The sequence below is a fragment of the Diabrotica virgifera genome, chromosome 10, assembly GCF_917563875.1.
Source record: "Diabrotica virgifera virgifera chromosome 10, PGI_DIABVI_V3a".
Taxonomy (NCBI): Eukaryota; Metazoa; Arthropoda; class Insecta; order Coleoptera; family Chrysomelidae; genus Diabrotica; species Diabrotica virgifera.
The window spans coordinates 22463260-22486744 of NC_065452.1; the positions used below are offsets into that span (position 1 = coordinate 22463260).

Consider the following 23485-nt stretch of genomic DNA (forward strand, 5'->3'; position numbering starts at 1 on the left):
TTATATTTGGAAGATAAATATGTGTACCAATTTTCGTTTTTCTAAATAGAAGCTTTCTGGAGATACTTAAGAAAAACTAATTACCAGAAGCCATCTTCAAATAGCTCTAGCTCCTTTAGGAAGCATTTTCGGACTAGATGAATTGGGTTAAATTGTCTTAAAATTATCTGAGGAATCTCCTGTCTTCGTTTGTCGGTAGAGTTTCTGGACACCCTGTATAGTTCTATGTTGTATTCATAAGCTTTTTCTTGTATCGTTCTTACTCTGAATATGTTGTCTGTAGTGGCTCTATTTGGCCTGAATCCATTTTGGTAATCACCAATTATATTTTCGTATTCTGACAATCTATTGTAGATAATACCAGAAAGGATTTTGAATGTTACATTTAGCAATGTAATTGGTCTGTAATTCTGACATTCCATCTTATCTTCTTTTTTATATATTGGCTGTATAAGACCAACTGCCCATTCCTCCGGCATTTACTCCTTGGTCCATACCAACTTTATCAGGTAATGGATTCTTCCCCAGAGTTTGGATCCTCCATATTTCAACAATTCTGCCGAAAGTCCGTTCCTGGCGCTTTACTGTTTTTAGTTTCTTTATTATTTGAACTACATACTTCTTCATAACTCAGATTTTCAACGTGCTGCTCCGCCGTATAATATATTGTCTTGTTTTGATAATTGCCATTGTCTGCATTTAGGTTTTCCTCGAAGTATTCTTTCCATCTCATTATAATTTTTTGTTTCTCTGTTAGTAGTTCTCCGTTCTTGTCTTTGCATATTGTCAATTTTGATCTAAATGGCTGTGTGCTTTCTTTTATTCTTTTATAGAATTTTCTGATTTCGTGTCTGTTGTTATGTTCTAGGATTTCTTGTACTTGTTTTTTCAAAGCCTTTTTTTTCTTCTGCATATTCTAGTCGCTTGTATTCTCTGTTGGGTATAAATTTCTCTGCTATTTCTTGTGTTTCTTTGAAGTTGGTTAAGCCTAGATTGCCTTTTTTCCTCTACTGCAGTTCTGCATTCATCATCATACCATTCCGCATTTATTTGCCTTTTGGCTTTTCAGACAGTTTTCTCTGAAAATTCAGTTATTATTGTTTTTTAATTGTCTCCATTCTTCCTTTGCGGTATCTTCCTCTGTTTCCGTTAAGTTTTATTTGGAGAGCATTTTGACGAAATCATTACACTAGAACAGCGTTCCCAAACTTATTTTTCCGTGGCCCGGTTATTTTTGTGTTTATCCTTCGTTACCCACTATTTACATACTACATACTCACTACATACACTGGTGTGTGTGTGTGTGTGTGTGTGTGTGTATGTGTGTGTGTGTGTGTGTGTGTGTGTGTGTGTGTGTGTGTGTGTGTGTGTGTGTGTGTGTGTGTGTGTGTGTGTGTGTGTGTGTGTGTGTGTGTGTGTGTGTGTGTGTGTGTGTGTGTGTGTGTGTGTGTGTGTGTGTGTGTGTGTGTGTGTGTGTGTGTGTGTGTGTGTGTGTGTGTGTGTGTGTGTGTGTGTGTGTGTGTGTGTGTGTGTGTGTGTGTGTGTGTGTGTGTGTGTGTGTGTGTGTGTGTGTGTGTGTGTGTGTGTGTGTGTGTGTGTGTGTGTGTGTGTGTGTGTGTGTGTGTGTGTGTGTGTGTGTGTGTGTGTGTGTGTGTGTGTGTGTGTGTGTGTGTGTGTGTGTGTGTGTGTGTGTGTGTGTGTGTGTGTGTGTGTGTGTGTGTGTGTGTGTGTGTGTGTGTGTGTGTGTGTGTGTGTGTGTGTGTGTGTGTGTGTGTGTGTGTGTGTGTGTGTGTGTGTGTGTGTGTGTGTGTGTGTGTGTGTGTGTGTGTGTGTGTGTGTGTGTGTGTGTGTGTGTGTGTGTGTGTGTGTGTGTGTGTGTGTGTGTGTGTGTGTGTGTGTGTGTGTGTGTGTGTGTGTGTGTGTGTGTGTGTGTGTGTGTGTGTGTGTGTGTGTGTGTGTGTGTGTGTGTGTGTGTGTGTGTGTGTGTGTGTGTGTGTGTGTGTGTGTGTGTGTGTGTGTGTGTGTGTGTGTGTGTGTGTGTGTGTGTGTGTGTGTGTGTGTGTGTGTGTGTGTGTGTGTGTGTGTGTGTGTGTGTGTGTGTGTGTGTGTGTGTGTGTGTGTGTGTGTGTGTGTGTGTGTGTGTGTGTGTGTGTGTGTGTGTGTGTGTGTGTGTGTGTGTGTGTGTGTGTGTGTGTGTGTGTGTGTGTGTGTGTGTGTGTGTGTGTGTGTGTGTGTGTGTGTGTGTGTGTGTGTGTGTGTGTGTGTGTGTGTGTGTGTGTGTGTGTGTGTGTGTGTGTGTGTGTGTGTGTGTGTGTGTGTGTGTGTGTGTGTGTGTGTGTGTGTGTGTGTGTGTGTGTGTGTGTGTGTGTGTGTGTGTGTGTGTGTGTGTGTGTGTGTGTGTGTGTGTGTGTGTGTGTGTGTGTGTGTGTGTGTGTGTGTGTGTGTGTGTGTGTGTGTGTGTGTGTGTGTGTGTGTGTGTGTGTGTGTGTGTGTGTGTGTGTGTGTGTGTGTGTGTGTGTGTGTGTGTGTGTGTGTGTGTGTGTGTGTGTGTGTGTGTGTGTGTGTGTGTGTGTGTGTGTGTGTGTGTGTGTGTGTGTGTGTGTGTGTGTGTGTGTGTGTGTGTGTGTGTGTGTGTGTGTGTGTGTGTGTGTGTGTGTGTGTGTGTGTGTGTGTGTGTGTGTGTGTGTGTGTGTGTGTGTGTGTGTGTGTGTGTGTGTGTGTGTGTGTGTGTGTGTGTGTGTGTGTGTGTGTGTGTGTGTGTGTGTGTGTGTGTGTGTGTGTGTGTGTGTGTGTGTGTGTGTGTGTGTGTGTGTGTGTGTGTGTGTGTGTGTGTGTGTGTGTGTGTGTGTGTGTGTGTGTGTGTGTGTGTGTGTGTGTGTGTGTGTGTGTGTGTGTGTGTGTGTGTGTGTGTGTGTGTGTGTGTGTGTGTGTGTGTGTGTGTGTGTGTGTGTGTGTGTGTGTGTGTGTGTGTGTGTGTGTGTGTGTGTGTGTGTGTGTGTGTGTGTGTGTGTGTGTGTGTGTGTGTGTGTGTGTGTGTGTGTGTGTGTGTGTGTGTGTGTGTGTGTGTGTGTGTGTGTGTGTGTGTGTGTGTGTGTGTGTGTGTGTGTGTGTGTGTGTGTGTGTGTGTGTGTGTGTGTGTGTGTGTGTGTGTGTGTGTGTGTGTGTGTATGAGAGGTTCGAGATGCGAGGTGCGAGGTGCAATATGCGAGGTGCGCAGTGCGAGGGGCGATGTGCGAGGTGCGATGTGCGAGGGGCGTGATGCAATGTGCGAGGTGCGTGGTGCGATGTGCGTGGTGCTTGGTGCGTGGTGCTTGGTGCATGGTGCGTGCTGCGTGTTGCTTGGTGCGTGGTGCGTGGTGCGTGATGCGTGTTGCTTTCTGCTTGGTGAGTGGTGCTTGGTGCGTTGTGCGTGGTGCTTGGTGCGTGGTGCATGGTGCGTGTTGCTTGGTGGGTGGTGGGTGGTGCTTGGTGCGTGTTGCTTGGTGCGTGGTGCTTGGTGCGTTGTGCGTGGTGCTTAGGGCGTGGTTTGTGGTGATTGGTGCGTGGTGCGTGATGTGTGGTGCTTGGAGCTTGGGGCGTGGTGCGTGGTGCATAATGCTTGGTGCGTGTTGTTTGGTGCGTGGTGCTTGGTGCGTGGTGCATGGGCACCTTCTCTTGTACTTTAAATACAGTTAATTGCTACCTTGTAATGTTATATTTAGATTGTTCGAGTAAGTAATAAAAAATACCACAAAGATATTGACATAATGAAAACTGTCTTTAAATTGAAATATTGCATCCATAGCCGTTGGTGGATGTTGTTCTAAGGGCCGGTTGTTCGAACGCTAATCAACATTGATCACTATAAAATATTTAATTACTGTCACAACTGTCAATGTCAACTTTGGTTGGGTTGCTGAAAACATAGTTAATTATAATTATGAGATTAGTTAGTCAATTAACATAACAATTATTAACATAATTGATTAACTAATTTCATAATTCTCATCAATAATTATGTTTTCGGCAACCCAACCAAAGTTGACATTGACAGTTGTGACAGTAATTAAGTATTTGATAGTGATCAATGTTGATTAGCGTTCGAACAACCGGCCCTAAGAATAGTGAAATTTCTTCCATTAATTAAATAAGCCTTTTTAAAAAATTATCTCTTGATAGCCAACGAACTTCGCAGTGTAAAAGATGTTCATGTTCACTTGAAGATCTAAAGCGACGAGGCGAGGCGACCCGGCATTTTGCTTTCATGGCCCGGTACTGGGTCGCGACCCACCGTTTGGGAAACACTGCACTAGAACTTTTCGACGATAACTAACTGTGGCGTACAAATAGGGTTTGAAACGCAATAAAATATAATCAACCAATAACTATTCACATATTTATTTGTTGTTGGTGAAACTGGCACTTAGACAGTTATAATACTAAAATAGCACAAATAAAATTTTTCTATGTAGGTATCACGCAATATAATGTGATATTTTTTACAGAGGCTGCCCAAATAATGCATGATATATGCATTGCTGTTAAATACTTACATGATCGCGATATCGCTCATAGAGACTTAAAGCCTGAAAACTTATTGTATTCCAAACCAGGACCGTTAGGAGTACTGAAATTAACTGATTTTGGTTTTGCCAAGGAAACGTCATCTTTAGTTACTCTCCAAACCCCGTGCTACACACCTTATTATGTTGGTAAGTAATATTTGAACATTGTACTTTTATGCATCTTATGCCAGGTTCACAATTATAGTGTCTAGACTTATTATTCCAGGGTAATAAGGTTTTTTCCATGACACTTCAACAGCCAGGGAACCGAAGCGTTTTTTCGACAGGTAATACCTATAAGAACAAATTGTGACTATTTCCTGCGTAGGATCTGGCGGCCATTTATATTTATAAACAATTTAGTGTCAAAAAACGGTCTTTTTTCCTTTTTTCTTTTCCAAATTAATGGGAAACAGTAAGACTTATGGTTTTCTTAGTACAAACATCTTCAGGAGAATGGAAAAAGCTTTAAAATTGCTTATTACAAGGTTTAATACACTCATTTATTGTTAATATAATTGCGAAAAAAGGTCGAAATTTCAAAAAAATTAATTTCGCAATAAGTGTTGTAAAAATAAGTATAAAGCTTTGAAATTTTTGTCAAATGAGGGTTCTTTGGTGTTTAATATGTGACAAAAATTTCAAAGAGGTTCATTCAATTGTTTAAATTTTATTCAAATTGTTTATCTCAGAGAGCTTTTTTTTGCAATAACATAAGTCAGAAAAAAATAATGTTAGAACCATTCTACAGGTGTCAAATGAAAGAGCATAAGCTAAACTTTCAAATTGGTTTAAAAAAAGTGAATAAAAAATGCATTTATTAGTAATAAATAATTATGCAAAATTATGTTAAATTTTTCCTTATAAACTTTTTATTTTTTTTATAGAATAAATTATATATATTTATTACAATTTTGCATCAATTATCATATAAATAACATTACTTGGTAGTTATGCACCTAAAAAACAATAAAAAATAGATTTTTTAAAAAAAAAGTTATTCAAAAAGTTTAACGGATTCAAAAAAAGAAAAATTGACGATACTTTTGCATAATTATTTATTACTAATAAATGCAATTTTTATTCACTTTTTTAAACCACTTTGAAAGTTTAGTTCAGCGATACTCAACCTTTTTTTTCCCTGGGCCACATAGCAGCTATTGCCACAGCTTGCGGGCCGCAATCTATGTGAAGTAATATACAGTATGGTGCAAATAAAAGGAATAAATTCCTTATTTCGTAAGCCGGTGACTTTAAGGAAAAATTCTGAAACATCGATTTTTAGTTTTAAATTACGATTTTTTGGCATATGTATCATACTAGTGACGTCATCCATCTGGGCGTGATGACGTAAGCGATGATTTTTTAAATTAGAATAGGGGTCGTGTGTTAGCTCATTTGAAAGGATATTCACAGGATGCCAAAAAAAATTTTGATTTGAATTAAATTAATTGACACAAAAAGAAGAATGTATATCATTTATTTAACTCATAATATAACTTATTGTTGTCAGAAAACAGAAAAAAATGTTTATTTCACAAATAAACATTGCTTTTCACTTAAATTTATTGTTCGAGCTTCCACCCACCTGCCTCTTGTCAGTTTTAACATTGGATTTGAGGGAAAAGTAGTGTTTATTTGTCAAATAAACATTTTCTTCTGTTTTCTGACGGCAGTAAAATGTATTGCAAATTAAATAAATTACATACATTTTTCCTTTTTTTTTTGTCAATTAATTTAATTCAAAACAAACATTTTTTGGGCATACTGTATACTTAATTATGCCAATGTTTATATTACCATATAGAGAATACCATATTCTCATTCAAAAAAGATCGATTACGTCGGCGTCGTCACGCCCATATGGATGACGATAGTATGATATATATGTAAAAAAATCATAATTTAACAAAATCGACCTGATTCAGGATTTTCCTTAAAGTCGTCCGCTTACGAAATAACAACGTCGTCCAGGTGCGAATCAGTGTCAGGATAAGTAAACATTTTTTTGCATATTTCATTTCTGAATATGAGGATTCGCACAGGTATGGTGAAGCGAACAACGTGAGGAACAAGTAAGCGCAACTTTTGAGAGTTTTACAGTTATCCGGTACTAATTTCCAGAATTCTTCATATTGATTTGCGTCTCTTTTTTTTTAAACATTGCCTCCAGATTTGTATCATTTTTAAAATTAATTAGTTCATGTGACAACTTTGCGCTATTAAATCCCAACGGCCGCAAGCTGTACAGTAACGGCTATTTCTAAGTGCCAGGGATTTTCCATTAATAGAAGACATTTCCTAATGTTTCACAAATCATTAAATCTTTCCTTAAAGTCATTGCTCAAGACAACTAGAAAATTAGAAATAAGTAGCATAGTTTTCTGGAAATACATCAATTCCATCTTGTTGAGCTTTCACCAATGTCGAAAAGTTATGCAGATTTTTTATATTAATTTCCTCGATGTACATCTTTAGCTTGTCCACGAAAGCAAATACTTTTGTCAACTACGAAAATTATTTTATGTTTACCTTTTAATGTGTAAACGACGATTAAGTTCGCCAAGCTTTTCTGTTATGTCGCAAATAAATGCTAAAAGCCACCACCAACTATCTTACTTGAAAATTACTTACCTTCAACACGAAAAATCTCAGTTTTAAAATACTATTTACCATTTTAATTCTTATTAAATTGGTGGATTCTGCATCTGAGATTCTTCAATTTATCTTACTTGAGTTCAAAACAATTTGATCATTTACAGGGCTTTTTAGTTAGCTTTCGGGCCGCATAAAAAACGTTAGAGGGCCGCAGGTTGAGTATCGCTGGTTTAGTTCATGCTCTTACATTTGACACTTTGACTCTCTGGGATAAACAATTTGAATAAAATTGAAACAATTGAATAAATCACTTTGAAATTTTTGTCACATATTTAGCACCAAAGAACCCTTATTTGACAAAAATTTCAGTGCTCTATACTTTTTTTTGCAATAGTTATTGCGAAATTAATTTTTTTGAAATTTCGACCTTTTTTCGCAATTATGGTAACAATAAATGAGTGTAATAAGCTTTGTAATACGCCATTTCAAAGCTTTTTCCATTCTCTCGAAGATGTCTGTACTAAGACAATCATAAGCCTTACTGTTTTCCATTAATTTGAAAAAAAGGGAGCAAAGTCATTTTTTGACACTAAATTGTTTATAAATGAAAATGGCCGCCAGATCCTACGCAGGAAATGGTTACAATTTGTTCCTATAGGTATTACCTGTCGAAAAAACGCTTCAGTGCCCTGGCTGTTGAAGTGTCACGAACAGGGTATATTTCTGGCTTATTACCCTGGCCTATAAGCATAATTGTGGTATAAGCGGTAAATCAAGCAACAAACACAGCGTGGGTTTAAGAAGCTTTGAACTTTTAAAAGGCCCCTGCTAAATCAAAGAACCGTGCTAAGTCAAAGGACCGCGCTAAGTCGAAGGACCGTACGAATTTTATACGAGATTTACGGCATGCGGCAAAATAAACAGTACTGAAATTCGTATGCCACAAATGTGTATGTGTCAGGCGCCGAAACATTCTGAGTGGTTTCCGAACGTCGGCGTCGTTATAACGTATGTGAATGTCGTGATAATGTTAGGTGCTTCAGAATGGTTCTCTGTTTTGCAGAAAAATTTTTTATGGTGGAGTACTATTTTCGGTCATACGGAAAAGGTCACGAAAACGGTCCAAGCTTGAAATCAACAATGGTTTCAGCAGGACGGGACAACCTGTCACACTGTCAGGGAGTCTCTTCGTATACTGCGCGATCATTTTTGGAGTTGCCAATCGCCAGAACTAACGCCACCAGATGCGTACATATGGGGAATGCTGAAGGAGTCAGACAGATCCACCGTCTGCCATTTCGGAATTGCGGAATAGAATTAAAGATTTTTTCGTGCCAGACGCAGTGGCGGACCTAGAAATTTGCCTTGGAAGGGGAAATTTGCCTTAAGGGGAACTTCCAATGAAAAACCAACCAAAAGACATAAAAACGATAAACTCAGATTACATAAAAGGCATAAATAATAACTAGGCAGTAAGTTCCCTTAATCTTCCTAACTAGCGTGTTTATTGCGTTGAATTTGTCTTTCTGTGGTTTCGGTTTCTTTCAGCTAATATATTTTTATGTGAACAATTTTTTCTTCTTTAATTTTGGACCTTGTTAGGGGAAAATCTCATTTTTCCTCTCCGTAGATGCCACTGGCCAGATCGCATCTTTAACATCTGTTTTATCGGGGACGTGCGTCGTCGTGAATAATGTTTGCAAGGCTATATCATGTATACTAGATGTATAAATAATCATTAACATTTCAATATTCATTTCAGTAATGTTTATTTTGCCGCATGCTGTACATAGATAATTAGAGTTTTATAATCATACCAATTTTTATAAACAAAAGTTAGGCACATGAACATACAAAAAAGAATAAATAAGGCATATTATGAAATATTAATTAAATATTACATTACAAAATATAATACAGCTATACAAAAATATTAATGTGTAAGGTCAGTGTAATTATCACTATTATCTGCTAAATGAGTTACAAGACTTTTTGAAAATTATCTACATGAAGTTCGGAATTTTCAACTTTTTCTATAATATACAGGGTGTTTCATTAATAATTGTCCATATAGTAACTGGATAAACATTATCACAGAATACGAAGATTTAGCTTAAAACACTTAAATAAAATATGGTTCCTTACTGAGTTACAGGGTGTTTTATCTAAAAATTTAAAAACTATTTTTGCTCAGTATTTTAAAAACTATTCGACGTATCCTTTTCATACTTGGCAGAAAGTGCGACTACTATACACCCTACTAAATTATGATAAACAAATGTTTCTAGCTACTACCAGCGGCGTACGACAGGGGATGGTGAATGGTTGACCCTTCTCAAATTCTACGCCACTGAAGGATTTACTATTTTAGTACCATTTTTATATTCTCCAATACTTTCTACGTAAATAATATACTCTTCATTGATAACGATAAAGTCATTAGTTTTCGAGATATTTGAAGTTAAATATAAAACGGCACAGTTATTTTGATTAATTTATGATTTGATTCATATGATTAAAATTTAAAAATTATTTGTACCCAGTACTTTAAAACTATTTGGCGTATCCTTATCATACTTGGCAGAAAGTGTAAATACAATACACCCTACTAAATTAAGATAAATAAAAGTTTCTAGCTACTACCAGAGGCGTACGATAGGGGATAGTGGCAGGTTGACCCTTCCCAAATTCTACGCCAATGGCGAAATTGCTATTTTAGTGTAATTTTTTGATGTTCCAATACTTATGTAAATAATATACTCTTCATTCGTAACGATAAAATTATTAGTTTTCGAGATATTTTAAATTAAAAATGAAGCGACACAATACATTAATCAAAATGACAGTGTCGTTTCATTTTTAACTTCAAATATCTCGAAAACTAATGACCTTCTCGTTACGAATGAAGAGTATATTATTTTGATAAAAGGTATTGGAGAATCCAAAAATTGTACTAAAGTAGCAATTCCGCCAGTGGCGTAGAATTTGGAAAGGGTCAACCATTCACTTTCCCCCGTCGTACGCCTCTGGTAATAGCCAGAAACGTTTGTTTAGCATAATTTAGTAGTTTGTACAATACCTATACTTTCTGCCAAGTATGAAAAGGATACGTCGAATAGTTTTAAAATACTGAGCAAAAATAGTTTTTAAATTTTTAGATAAAACACCCTGTAACTCAGTAAGGAACCACATTTTATTTAAGTGTTTTAGGTTAAATCTTCGTATTTTGTGCTAAGGTTTCTCCAGTTACTATATGGACAATTATTAATGAAACACCCTGTAGAATACAATATGCAATTAATATGCTATTAATAAGTTGAATTACAGAAGCGCTTAGAGTAGGTGTAATATTTTTTCTCCTAATGCCAGATTTTAATTGATGCCACATGTGTTCTATATGATTAAAAATACAATAATATGGTGGCAGTCTTAAAATTGTACTACCCACAATTTCTGCAGACTTACCACAAACATATTTTTTTTATAGATAAGGTCCTTAAAATTGCAGTAATTCTTTTTTCTTATGTTTTCTCAAAATAAATATCATTATCGAACATGTAATTTTTAATAGTAAGTTTAGTACCATTGGCACAAGGAGCTATATTTAATTGTCTACTATAAGACGCATTGTTTATAACAATTACACTGTTTGGTAGTATATTTGGTATTAATTTATTTTTAAACCAGTCTTCAAATACATACCTCCGCAGTTGTGTCTTGGTGATAATCGACGCAAGATTCACTAATGTTTTCGGCAGATAAAGACAGGCAGTTTGGAACCCATCCGTCTGCTAATTGGGCGTGGAATATAGTTACGCTTTTCCTTTATTAGAAGGTGCTTTTCTTGCACAGTGTTCTTCTTCTTCTTTCTCGTATGTAGGCTTTAACACTAGAAAGCCGCAGGGGCCAATTTGGCCCCTGTATTACAGAAAACTGATGTAATTGGGGCATTGTTCAAATTTACGATAATAGTTGGTTCTAAATTAAGTGTTTCGAAAAATGTCCCAGCTAGTACTTGGACCACATGAGAAAGAATCTGGTAATACCACTGTTTTTTCCATGTTTTGAAACAATGATTCAAATTGTTTTATTTAAAATGTACTGTCTAACAATGATAATTATTTGGAGGATTTTAATTGAGTAATAGTTTTCTGAACAAAACTATAGTTTGATTTTATGAATTACACCACGACTGAACTGTTTATTTGCGGCATTTTCAAAGCACAATAATTATTCACAATTACGAAGACACGTGTTCACGGCTTATTTTACAACAAAAGCGAAATGGGCCGTCAAAATAAAAATTTTTACCTAGAGATATAAACTGGCTGATTTTGGAACCTTTGTAACGAAAACGTGACAAAACTGTGTACATAATAATAGGCCGCTCTTTTATTACTTACTACATTAAGGTACCCAAAATTTGAATATGTACCAAGAGATTATAAAATAAAATTAAATATTGAGATTTCCAAGCTACTTGTTACAGTATAATAAAAATATATGTATAGTTACAACCAAAATTTAAAATTATATGCACTTTATGCACACTTATATAAAAATATGCAAAATTGTAAATTTTTGCATTTTTTATGCATTATATGCAAAATATGCAATTTGCATATTTGCCTAAGTCTACTCATATGCCTATCGGTTAAAATTAAAAAACATTAACTATTTCTTTCGCATTAAATGAAAGATGGTTTATTTGAGACCTTTCTGGGTCTTGCCCTTGAATGGGAACAGCCTTTTCTAAATGATAATTTTCAACAGGAGCTTCTTCTGTATTATCGTTATCACAATTACACAGCCACATTCTAACAATATTTTTGGATGGCACTCTATTTGTGAACCTTCTATACATAAAAGTGTTTTTACTATATACAAGCATACGCTATTTTATATGTTGAAAATTTATAATATATAGAAAATTCGAGAGCCCATGTTTTTTAGTAGTGTATGCGTAATAATTTAAACTTTAAATACAAGTTATTTTTATTTATTTTCTTTATAGCTCCAGAAGTGTTGGGGTCCCAGAAGTATGATAAAAGCTGTGATATTTGGGCGCTAGGTGTTATTATGTACATATTGTAAGTTTTTTTTATTTTTATTTTTAGTGATTATTTACCAATCGCGATAATTTCTTATAGGAGTAGCAGAGAATGAGTATGTTAGCTTGCATTATATGCAAAATATGTACTCTGTTTTCTGAGTTAAAGGGATTTTTGCTTTCTACATTTAAAAAAGACTATTTTTAACTATACGCTATTAAAAAGAATTATATTTATGGTTATATTTTTTTAAACATTGTTAAGAAGGTTTTGAGGTATATACTGTTCATGCCAGTTACTGGCTTATGCTAGCAACTGGCATGCCAGCTACTTTCGTAATTTACAGACATGTGTGTATCCAGCTTAACGAATAAACATGTGTAGCAAACTGTCAGCAGCATGTTGCTTTGATTGCCAAAACTAAAAGAAGTCAATAACAAAAATATACCATTTATAGTTGGAGAGTAATCTTGGATTCTATGGTTAAATACGGTATGCGGCAAAATAAACAGTACTGAAATTCGTATGCCTCAAATTTGTATGTGTCAGTCGCCGAAATGCCCTGAATGGTTTTCGAACGTCGTTGTAACGCATATGAATGTCGTGATAATATTAGGTGCTTCAGAATGGTTCAGTTTTGCAAAAAAATTTTTTATGGTAGAATACTCTTTTCGGTCATACACGGAAAAGATCACGAAAACGGTCCAAGCTTAAAATCAACAATAGTTTCAGCAGGACGGGACAACCTGTCACACTGCCAGAGAGTCTCTTCCAATACAGCGCGATCATTTTGGGACTTGCCACTCACCAGAACTAACGCCACCAGATGCGTACACATAGGGAATGCTGAAGAGGTCAGATAAATCCACCATTTGCCATTTCGGAATTGAGGACTAGAGTTAAAGATTTTTTCGTGCCAAAGGCAGTTGCGGATCTATAAATATGCCTTGGGAGGAGCAATTTGCCTTAGTGGGGAAGCTACCAATGAAAAACCAACCAAAAGACATAAAAAGAGAAACTCAGATTACATAAAAGACATAAATAATAACTTATAGGCATTAAGTTCCCTTAATTTTCCTAACTAACGTGTTTGTTGGGTTAAATTTGTCTTTCTGTGGTTTCGGTTTCATGTCAGCTAATATATTTTAATGTTTGAACAATTTTTTTCTTTAATTTTGGACTTTGTTAGGGGGGAAATTTTCTCATTTTGCCGCCCCGTAGATCCGCCACATTTAACATTTGTTTTATTGGAAACGTGCGTCGTCGTGAATAATGTTCGCAAGGCTATATCATGTACTAGACATATAAATAATCCTAATTATTTCAGTACTGTTTATTTTGCCGCATACTGTATTATTAGTTTTGTTTTAGAGGGATTTATTGTTAATCTCCATTTATTTGCCCAAGATATTGTGTCATCCACCTGCCTTTGCAATAAGTTAATTGAGGCCATGAGAGCCAGAGTGTCCTAACTGCTTTTAACATTACTTTACATAATCAAAGAAAATGATCAGAAGCTAACAATGTCCGATTGTTTTAGTAGTTTTATGTTGACCAAGAATCATTATTGATAAACATACAATTACTAAAACAATCGGACATTGATAGCTTCTGATCATTTTCTTTGATTATGTAAAGTAATGTTAAAATCAGTTAGGCCACTCTGGCTCTCACGGCCTCAATTGTCTTTATTAAATTTTTGCCATAAGATATCACTGCCGTGTCATCAGCAAATTGTAACAAATTGGTATTGGTTAGTCTATTGTCGCATATGTCACTGCAATTATTATATGGACCGTTCACTCTTGTTAGAGTATGGGTCGCTCAAATACTATGAGCTCTTTTAATACATTTCACGCGGCGGATTAGTTCGCTTTTCCTTTAGGACGTCGTTCATAGGTTGTGATGTTTTTTTGCCTTCTCTACTATCTTCTTCCACTCTCTCCAGTCCTGAATCTTTTCTCTCCAGTCTGGAATTTCCATCTTTGATATATCGTCTAGCAATTGATCTTACCATCTTATTTTTGGTCTTCCTCTTGGTCTATTTTTTACTGGTTTCCAGTTCATTATCTTCCTGATCAGTTCTTCTACCCCTTTTCTTTGTGTGTGCCCAAACCATCTGAGCCTTTGTGCTTTAATGAATTTTACTATATCTTCTCCTTCATTTATATTTATTATTTCATGGTCCATCAGCTTTCTATATTCCCCTGTTTCTGTCTTTACTGGGCCATGTATTCTTCTCATAATTTTTATCTCAACTATTCTTAACTTTTCTTTGTCTTTTTTCGTAAGGCACATTACTTCTGCTCCATAGGCTATCACTGGTCTAATTGCTGCTGTATATATTTTGGTTTTGTTTTTTTGCTCAGGTTTTTGTCCTTGAGCAGTCGGTGATATTTCCAATATACTCTATTACCTGCTTTAATTCTTTCGTTTATCTCTATACTCGTTCCGTTTTTGTCGTCCACCATCACCCCCAGGTATTTGAAGGAATCTACTCTCTGGAATGTATTTTCATCTATCTTTATTTCTGTTATTCTGTTTACATTGTCTCTTGTGCTTATAAGGTATTTTGTTTTATTCTTTTTAGGTTATGCGGTTACCCTCCGTTCTACAGCGACCACGGGCTGTCCATGTCACCTGGTATGAAAAGTAGAATCCGAGCTGGTCAATTCACATTTCCTGATGCCGAATGGAAACAGATTAGTCCTGACGCGAAGCATCTTATAACCGGAATGCTCACTGTTGATCCAACCAAAAGATTTACTATTGATCAGGTTATGAATAACCGTTGGATCGCGGTAAGACTTTCGAAAGAATAAAGCATAGTCATTGACTATGCTTTACGACTATTAGTCATAGTTTAATTTTTCGTCGTATTAAGGTAATATGATTACTCTATTTTAATACTATTGTATAAGGTAAGGTGCATGAAAACTATAGCTTTAAAATGTTACAGGTGAACCGAAATAGGAATAGACGTGAACGTATTGTGCGCGCTAGCAAATTTTAAATTACGACAGAGAGAGCTCATTTGATCGACAACCGCTTAGCTGTTGGATAGTTGTGGATGAGGAAACTTCCAAGAGGCAAGTGGTTGGCGGGAGCTGGTTTGAACATTGAATTTAAGCGAAATACAATGCATATTTGCCAAATAAACATTTTTTTTCCGTTTTCTGACAATGGTAGAATGTATTTTGAATTAAATAAATTAAATACATTCTTCTTTTTTTGTCAATTTTTTTTGGACACTGTATAAACAATTATGTTTTATGTTTTAAAGTCGCCGGTTTACGAAATATCGAATTTATTCCAGACATTTACACCATACTGTATAACATTTTCCTGTTAACATACTCAGACCAGATCTGTATGCCTTTATGCAATTCATCATCATCAGTGGCGTTACAGCTCTTTATGAGCCAAAGCCTTCTTCAGAACAATCCTCCATTCGCCCCTGCCGCTGGCAACTCTTCTCCATGCTCTAATTCCAATAGATTTTAAATCATTTTCTAGGTTGTCTTGGTACCTAAGTATCGGTCTTCCTTTTGCTCGTTTACCTAGCGGCCCTCTTCGTTCAAAAACTTTTCTGACTATGGCATCTTCCTCTCGCGTGATTACAAGACCTATCCATCTAAGGCGTGCTACCTTAATGAATTTTGCAACGTCAGGTTCTCCAAAACTTCTATACAACTCGTTGTAACGTCTGCGCCACAAACCTTGTTCTTTTATGCCTCCATATGTTCGTCTTAGAATTTTTCGCTCAAAACGTTCGAACAGTTTTTGTTCATTCTGTGTAAGTGACGCAAGTTTCTGAACCATATGTTAGCACTGATGTTATTAGTGTTTTGTAGACAGTCAATTTAATTTTTCTAGGTATTTTTGAGGCCATCTGTCTTCTTAAGCCATAGTAACACTTATTGGCGAGCACTATTCTTCTTTTAATTTCTTCACTGTCATTGTTATCTTCAGTTAACAGCGAGCCTAAGTATATGAAGGTGTCGACACCTTTCAGTTCTAGGTCGTCAATTATTATTCTTGTAGGTGTCGGTTTGCTTGACCTAGTGCAACACATATATTTGGTCTTTTGAACATTTATATTTAGTCCCATTCTCTTTGCAGATGCTCTTAACGACCGAAATGCTTCAGTCAGAGATTCTGTGGACCTACCTGTGATGTCTATGTCATCTGCATATCCAACAATTTGTACTGATTTGTTGATAGTACCATTCGTATTAATGTGGGACTTTCGAATTATTTTTTCTAATGCCAGATTAAATAAGAGACACGATAGTACATCACCCTGTCTTAGTCCATTTTTGCAATGAAAGGGTCTTGAGAAATCGTTTTGGATTTTTACCATGCTCTCTGCTCCTGTGTGTAAGTTCAGTTAATTGGAAAAAATGAAACGGTATGTGAAATTCTACCATAGCAAGTAGAAGTTCACCTCTATTAACTGAGTCGTGTGCGGCTTTGAAGTCCAAGAAGTGGGTGTCGACGCCGAACTCTAGGGTTTTTTCAAGGATCTGCCTCACTGTAAATATCTGGTCCGTTGTCAATTTATTAGGACGGAAACCGCAATGATATTCTCCCCCTATTTGTTCGGCGTAGGGGAAGAGTCTTTTGTACCAGGTGTCCCAATAAGAATGGCTCTCGGCCATATCTCAGGAACCGTTTATAGTACAGCTTTGAGAAAAAAATATTTATAACAAAAGTTGCCTCGGGAAAAGCCTAGAAATTATTTTCATAATTGTAGGTCCACCGCTAGAGGGCGTAATTGAATATAAAAAATCAAAATTTTACAAAATTTACGTAATGAAAGGGCACTAGAAATCCAATCATCGTATTCTTCATAGAATTCTATGTATATTTGATTTCACAAGTCTACCTTTGCAAATAAGAGGTGGGGGTGAGTGGGAACATTCTTATGAAAAAATGACTGTAAGTCCGGTTCTGCTAAATCGAATTTTGCATACTTGGTCTTGTTGAAAACAGCTCTTTTGCGTCAATGTAAAGTCTTATTTTCGAAATAGCCTCATAAGTAATATGCCAGCTAGTAGGAGTTATTTAATTATTTTCAGAAATCTAGTTTTCTTTGAAAAATATTAAATACAAGTATGCATTTTTAATCCTGTATTACAAAATTAGACTAAATTAGCAACATAATACCGAAAACCGCATGTCGATACCTTTTTTCTGTCTCGAGATATCTTAACAAATGTGCAAATGTGTAAAAACATAACTGTTACTGTCACTGGTAAACGAGGTTAAGGAAAAGTAGTGTGCTATGGAAAAACGAATAGACTCTTTCCAGATGTAAACGTATATAATTTATTAAAACAACAATAAGACAAACAACACTATAAAATATAACAAAGAAATAAAAGCAACTATGTACTTACTTAGTCTTAGTGACTGCCTAAATGTTCAAATTGTTGCTCATCATTTTCGATGCAAGCATTTACTCTTTCAAGAGTAAATTGAATAACAACAGTTTTAACTGTTTTAAACTTTTATTTATGGGAACGGATTAAAGACCTTGTTTTTGCCGCTAGCCCCACTACGCGAGAAAATATTATGTAGAATCTAGAGAATACGAAACGCCATTCAAAGCATTGAGAAAGCAGAAATTGAGACTGCTGTTCAATCTACTCTTGAAAGAGTAAATGATGAGCAACAATTTGAACATTTAGGTCGTCACTAAGTAAGTAGTTACTTTTATTTCTTTGTTATATTTTATAGTGTTGTTTTGTCTTATTGTTGTTTTAATTAATTATATACGTTTACGTCTGGAAAATGTTTCTTTGTTTTTTTCCACACCACACTACTTTTCCTTAACTTCCTTTACCGGTGACATTTACAGTTGTTTAAAATTTACACGTTTCTTAAGATATCTCGAGATATATAAAAAAGATATCAACATGCGGTTTTCGGTATTATGTTGCTAATTTGGTCTAATTTTGTAATACTGGATTAAAAATGCATACTTGTATTTAATATTCTCCAAAGAAAACTACATTTCCGAAAATAATTAAATAACGCCTACTAGCTGGCATATTACTTATTAGGCTATTTCGAAAATAAAAATCATACATTGACGCAAAATAACTGTTTTCAAGAAGACCAAGTATGCAAAATTCGACTTAGCAGAACCGGACTTACAGCCATTTTTTCATAAGGAGGTTCCCCACTCACCCCCACCTCTTATTTGCTAAGGTAGACTTAAACTTGTGAAATCAAATATGCGCAGAATTTTATGAAGAATAAGATGATTGGATTTCCAGTGCCCTTTCATTAGGTAAATTTTGTAAAATTTTGATTTTTTAATTTTTGATTTTCAATTAAGCCCTCTAGCGGTGGACCTACAATTATGAAAATAATTTCCAGGCTTTTCCCGAGGCAACTTTTGTTATAAATATTTTTTTCTCAAAGCTGTACTATGAACGGTTCCTGATATATGGCCGAGAGCCATTCTTATTTGGACACCCGGTACAATACGTTGGACAACACTTTATATGCCATATTGAGTAGAGTGATGCCTCTATAATTATCACACACCATCACGTCTCCCTTTTTGTGTAGAGGACACAGGACACCCAACTTCCAGTCTGTGGGTGTTTCTTTCTGTTGCCAGATTGCAATTATCAGTTTGTGCATGTGTTTCAAGAGGGTGTCGCCGCCGTTTTTGAAAAGTTCGGCAGGGAGATTATCCGAACCGGGGGCTTTATTATTTTTCAGTGTTAAGATGGCTTCTCTAATTTTTTCTTTGGTGGGGAGTGGCTGCCGATCATCTTCATTTATTTGAAGCCTGGGATCATCCATCTCACCATCTTCATGATTGCCACTAAGCAGTCCTTCAATATCTGTTTAGTATCTGTTCCTTTTTACTAATTATGGAGCCGTCCCTACCTTTACAGGCTATTATTCTGGGTTTGAATTCTTTGCTGCAGCTGTTTATCTGTTGGTAGAATTAAAATAAAATTTTCCATTGTGGTAGTTAACAATTTCCTTTAGAGCGTGTTCGTATCGTTCTTTCTTTTTTCTTCTAAACATTCTCTTTTCTTCTCTTCTAAGATGTTTCATAATCTTTCAGAGTTGATCTCATTCTGCGCTGCTGGAGTCTCTTATATGCTTCATTTTTTCGTTGGATTGATTCTACATTCTTCATTCTACACTCTTCGTCGAACCAATCTTCGTTTCTTTTGGTCTTGATATTTTTTAATACAGTTTCAGCCACTGTGTGCATAGCTTCTTTACATTTAGTCTAATGTTCTTTATACAATCACATAAACCGAAATATGTTAAATTTGCTATTGACTTCATATACATTATTAAAAATAAGATACATGATGTATTAAGGCCCTCAACATATCCAGATTTATTCTCGATAGAGCTTGTCTGTGGAGTACTAAAAAATTATGATGGAACACGAAATGTAGATCTCACTTTTAAATATATTTAAAAATTGTCGGATGAGTTCTTTGAAATATTTTCCGTAGAAGAGTGGAAAAAAATTATAGGCAAAGTGAAAATTTTATTGAGGAATATTTCATTTCAAAGGAGAGATTATTTGATGCTGCCATAGAGTCATGTATTATTAATTTATTATTATTATATAATTATACTATTTCTATAGTGTAAAAAAATTATAGTAACCGAAAAAGTGTTAAATATCCATTTAAAATTTACAAACTTTAAATATTACATGCAACTTGTTATAAACAATGATTCATGTAAAGAGCATTTCAAAACAAATCAGTCAATATTTGTAAGAACAGTGACAACTCTGTAATTTACGTCCCATATGAATTCTGCACCCCTTCACGGTTTGCGAGTATCTAACGTCTATTCCTATATCGGTCGAAGTGTAACAGATTTTGATCTCAAATGACTCGTTTATTATAACCCAATTTTGATAATACTTTTGAACAAGGAAAGGAAAATAATTTCAGATATACAGGGTGTAACAAAAACACAGGTCATAAATTTAATCGCATATTCTGGGACCAAAAATAGTTCGATTGGACCTAACTTACCTTAGTACAAATGTGCACGGAAAAAAAGTTACAGCCCTTTGAAGTTACAAAATGAAAATCGATTTTTTTCAATATATCGAATACTATTAGAGATTTTTTATTGAAAATGGACATGTGGTATTCTTATGGCAGTAGTATTTTAAGAAAAAATGATAATGAAATTTGGACACCCCATAAAAATTTTATGGGGGTTTGGTTCCTTTAAACCCCCCCAAACTTTTGTGTATGTTCCAAATTAATTATTATTGTAGCGCCATTAGTTAAATACAAGTTTTTAAAAACTTTTTTGTCTCTTAGTACTTTTTCCAAAAGTCAGTTTTTATCGAGATACATATTTGAATATTTGTCAAATCCACCACATATTTGTATATGGTTAAAAGTACGATTATGGAGACTTCGTAACAATATGAAAATTTATTTATGATTTACATTTTTAAGTATATTTTGAACCATATTAAAAAAGAAGCCACATCTCGATAAAAGATGCTTTATCAAAAAAATACAAAGAGGCAAAATAGTTTTAAAAACACTGTGTTTAACTAATGTTACCGCAGTAATAGTGTAATTGGCATGTACACAAACATTTGGGGTGTTTAAAGGAACAAAACCCTCATAAAATTTTTATGTAAACATATTAAAAAAGAAGCTGCAACTCGATAAAAACGGCCTTATCGAAAAAATACTAAGAGGCAAAAAAGTTTTAAAAATATTGAATTTAACTAATGGCACCACAATAATAATTTATTTGGAACGGACACAAAAGTTTGGGGAGGTTTAAGGGAACAAAGCCCCCATAAAATTTTTATGGGGTGCACAAATTTCACTATAATTTTTCTTTAACATGTTCTTTCCATAAGAAAGCCACATGTCCATTTTCAACAAAAAATCTCTAATGGTTTTCGATATATTCAAAAAAATTGATTTCCATTTTGTAACTTCAAAGGGCTGTAACTTCTTTTGTGTGCATATTTGTACTAAGGTAAGTTAGGTTCATTCGAACTATTTGTGGTCCCAGAATATGTGGTTTAATTTTTATGACCTGTATTTTTGTTACACCCTGTATATGCAGAAAAACAGAATTATTTTTTTAACATCTTGAGTTAAGACGCCCTGTTTTTTGTATCTTCTTCTTCTACACTACGCGTCAGAGAAAACGGACGGCCCACAAAATTGGTAATTTTTGATGTCTCGAATTTCCTCAACCTGTTGTCCGATTTAAGTAATTTTTTTAATGTGTTATGGCCTCATTCTTTAACAATATCGCTGTAATAATATTGTTGCTAAATAGGTAAATTTTCATTGTATACCGGGTGTACCAATCAAACTGTGATTTTTTCTCAAAGTTCGCATCACACTGTGGAATATTCTAGCATTTATAAAATACTGAAATTAAAACCCAACTATAGCCTCAGGTTTTTTAACATTCTGTTTTTTGATTCATTCGCTTATGTTGGATAATAAAAAAGTTAGGTACTTTAACAACTAGACGTCTTCTTCATCAATACAGGATATTTCTAAATAAGTGCGACAAACTCTAAGGAGTTTCTGTGGGTTTACATGAAAAAATAATGACCGTTTGCTTTATAAACATTGTCTGCAAATGCTTCGTTTCCGAGATACGGGATGTTGAATTTTTTCCAACAAACTGACAGATTTATTTATTGTTCTAAAAACGGTTGAGATATGCAAAGGAAATTTGGTAGGTTTTAAGAGGTAGTTATTGCGAATTTTTTGACATACGATTAAGAATTTTATATTCACCCTTGGCGTTCATTCTTTATTTTCTTTCTGACAAACATAGTTTGTATAGAATTAGTCATAAATATACATTGCTAAAAACTAAACACTAAACTAGACTAAACAAGACATAAAATGAAATGAATTTAAAAGCTAAATGAAATACAGCTAATATCTAAGATCTAAAAAATTCTTCGACTGTATAAAACACTTTTTCACATAAAAATTGTCTAAGATTCCTCTTAAATACATTTATTGAACTGGTGGACAACTGTGAGCCAATATGAGCCAGTATATTACCTGTATGCGTGCCAATGGTGAATATAAAATTCTTAATTGTATGTCAAAAATGCGCAATAACTACCTTTTAAAACCTACCAAATTTCATTTGCATATCTCAACCGGTTTTAGAGCAATAAATTAATCGTCAATTTGTACGAAAAAATTCAACACCCCATATCTCGGAAACGAAGCATTTGCGGACATATTATGTTTATAAAGCAAACGGTCATTATTTTTTCATGCAGAATTGCCCCTTCTGATGAAGAACCTGGCTAGTTGTTAAAGTACAGCTGGTTCCAAAAAAACTGATACGACTCTTAAAGCGTAGTTTGTAGAAAATTAGGCAGTGTATTTTGAAGGATAAATACTTATTATTTACATACTGTCACTGTCACTGCCAAATCTTAAAATTTGTCAGATAACTTATTCTGTTCAACCTCAAAAAATGGCTGTTTGTTTGTTTATTTTATTATTTGTCTGTCATAATAAATATAATATAATGTCAGACTAATCATACACTGCTCAAAATGATCAAAGAGTTGTATCAGTTTTTAAACGCTTTTATTTGGTTCAATCGTTTGCGTCAAATCTTTAGACGTTAATTTGACCGCCTTTTCTTGAATGCAAATGAATGAAAATTTGCAGACATATGCATTCGCGGGAACAATACACGAATAATCAATAAAAAAAATTTCCATGTTTGTTAATTGTTTAAATAAAAAAAAACGATTTTAATGGAAAACGCTTAAATTCTCTTGTTTTGTACAATGTAAAAACTTGAAACTTTTAATGATTGTATAGCTAATGATATGAACAATATACAGGGTGTAACGAAAATACAGGTCATAAATTAAATCACATATTCTGAGACCAAAAATAGTTCGAATTAACCTAATTTACCTTAGTACAAATATGCACATAAAAAAAGTTACAGCCCTTTGAAGTTACAAAATGAAAATCGATTTTTTCGAATATATCGAAAATTATTAGAGATTTTTTATTGAAAATGGACATGTGGCATTCTTATGGCAGGAATATCTTAAAAAAGAATTATAGTGAAATTTGTGCACCCCATAAAAATTTTATGGGGGTTTTGTTCCCTTAAACCCCCTCAAACTTTTGTGTACGTTCCAATTAAATTATTATTGTGGTACCATTAGTTAAATTCAATATTTCTAAAACTTTTTTGCCTCTTAGTATTTTTTCAATAAGGCAGTTTTTATCGAGTTGCGGCTTC

The 23485-nt window shown here is 34.8% G+C and overlaps 1 protein-coding gene across 1 annotated transcript in view; it reads left to right on the forward strand.

Moving 5' to 3' along the window:
- The window catches only part of LOC114329193 (MAP kinase-activated protein kinase 2), an 82965-nt gene that overhangs the window by 27445 nt on the left and 32035 nt on the right, over positions 1–23485 (forward strand). The window contains exons 5-7 of the mRNA XM_050641589.1: positions 4485–4691; positions 12157–12232; positions 14784–14994. Of these exons, the coding sequence (XP_050497546.1) occupies positions 4485–4691; positions 12157–12232; positions 14784–14994 (494 nt within the window). The remainder of the gene's footprint in view (positions 1–4484; positions 4692–12156; positions 12233–14783; positions 14995–23485) is intronic.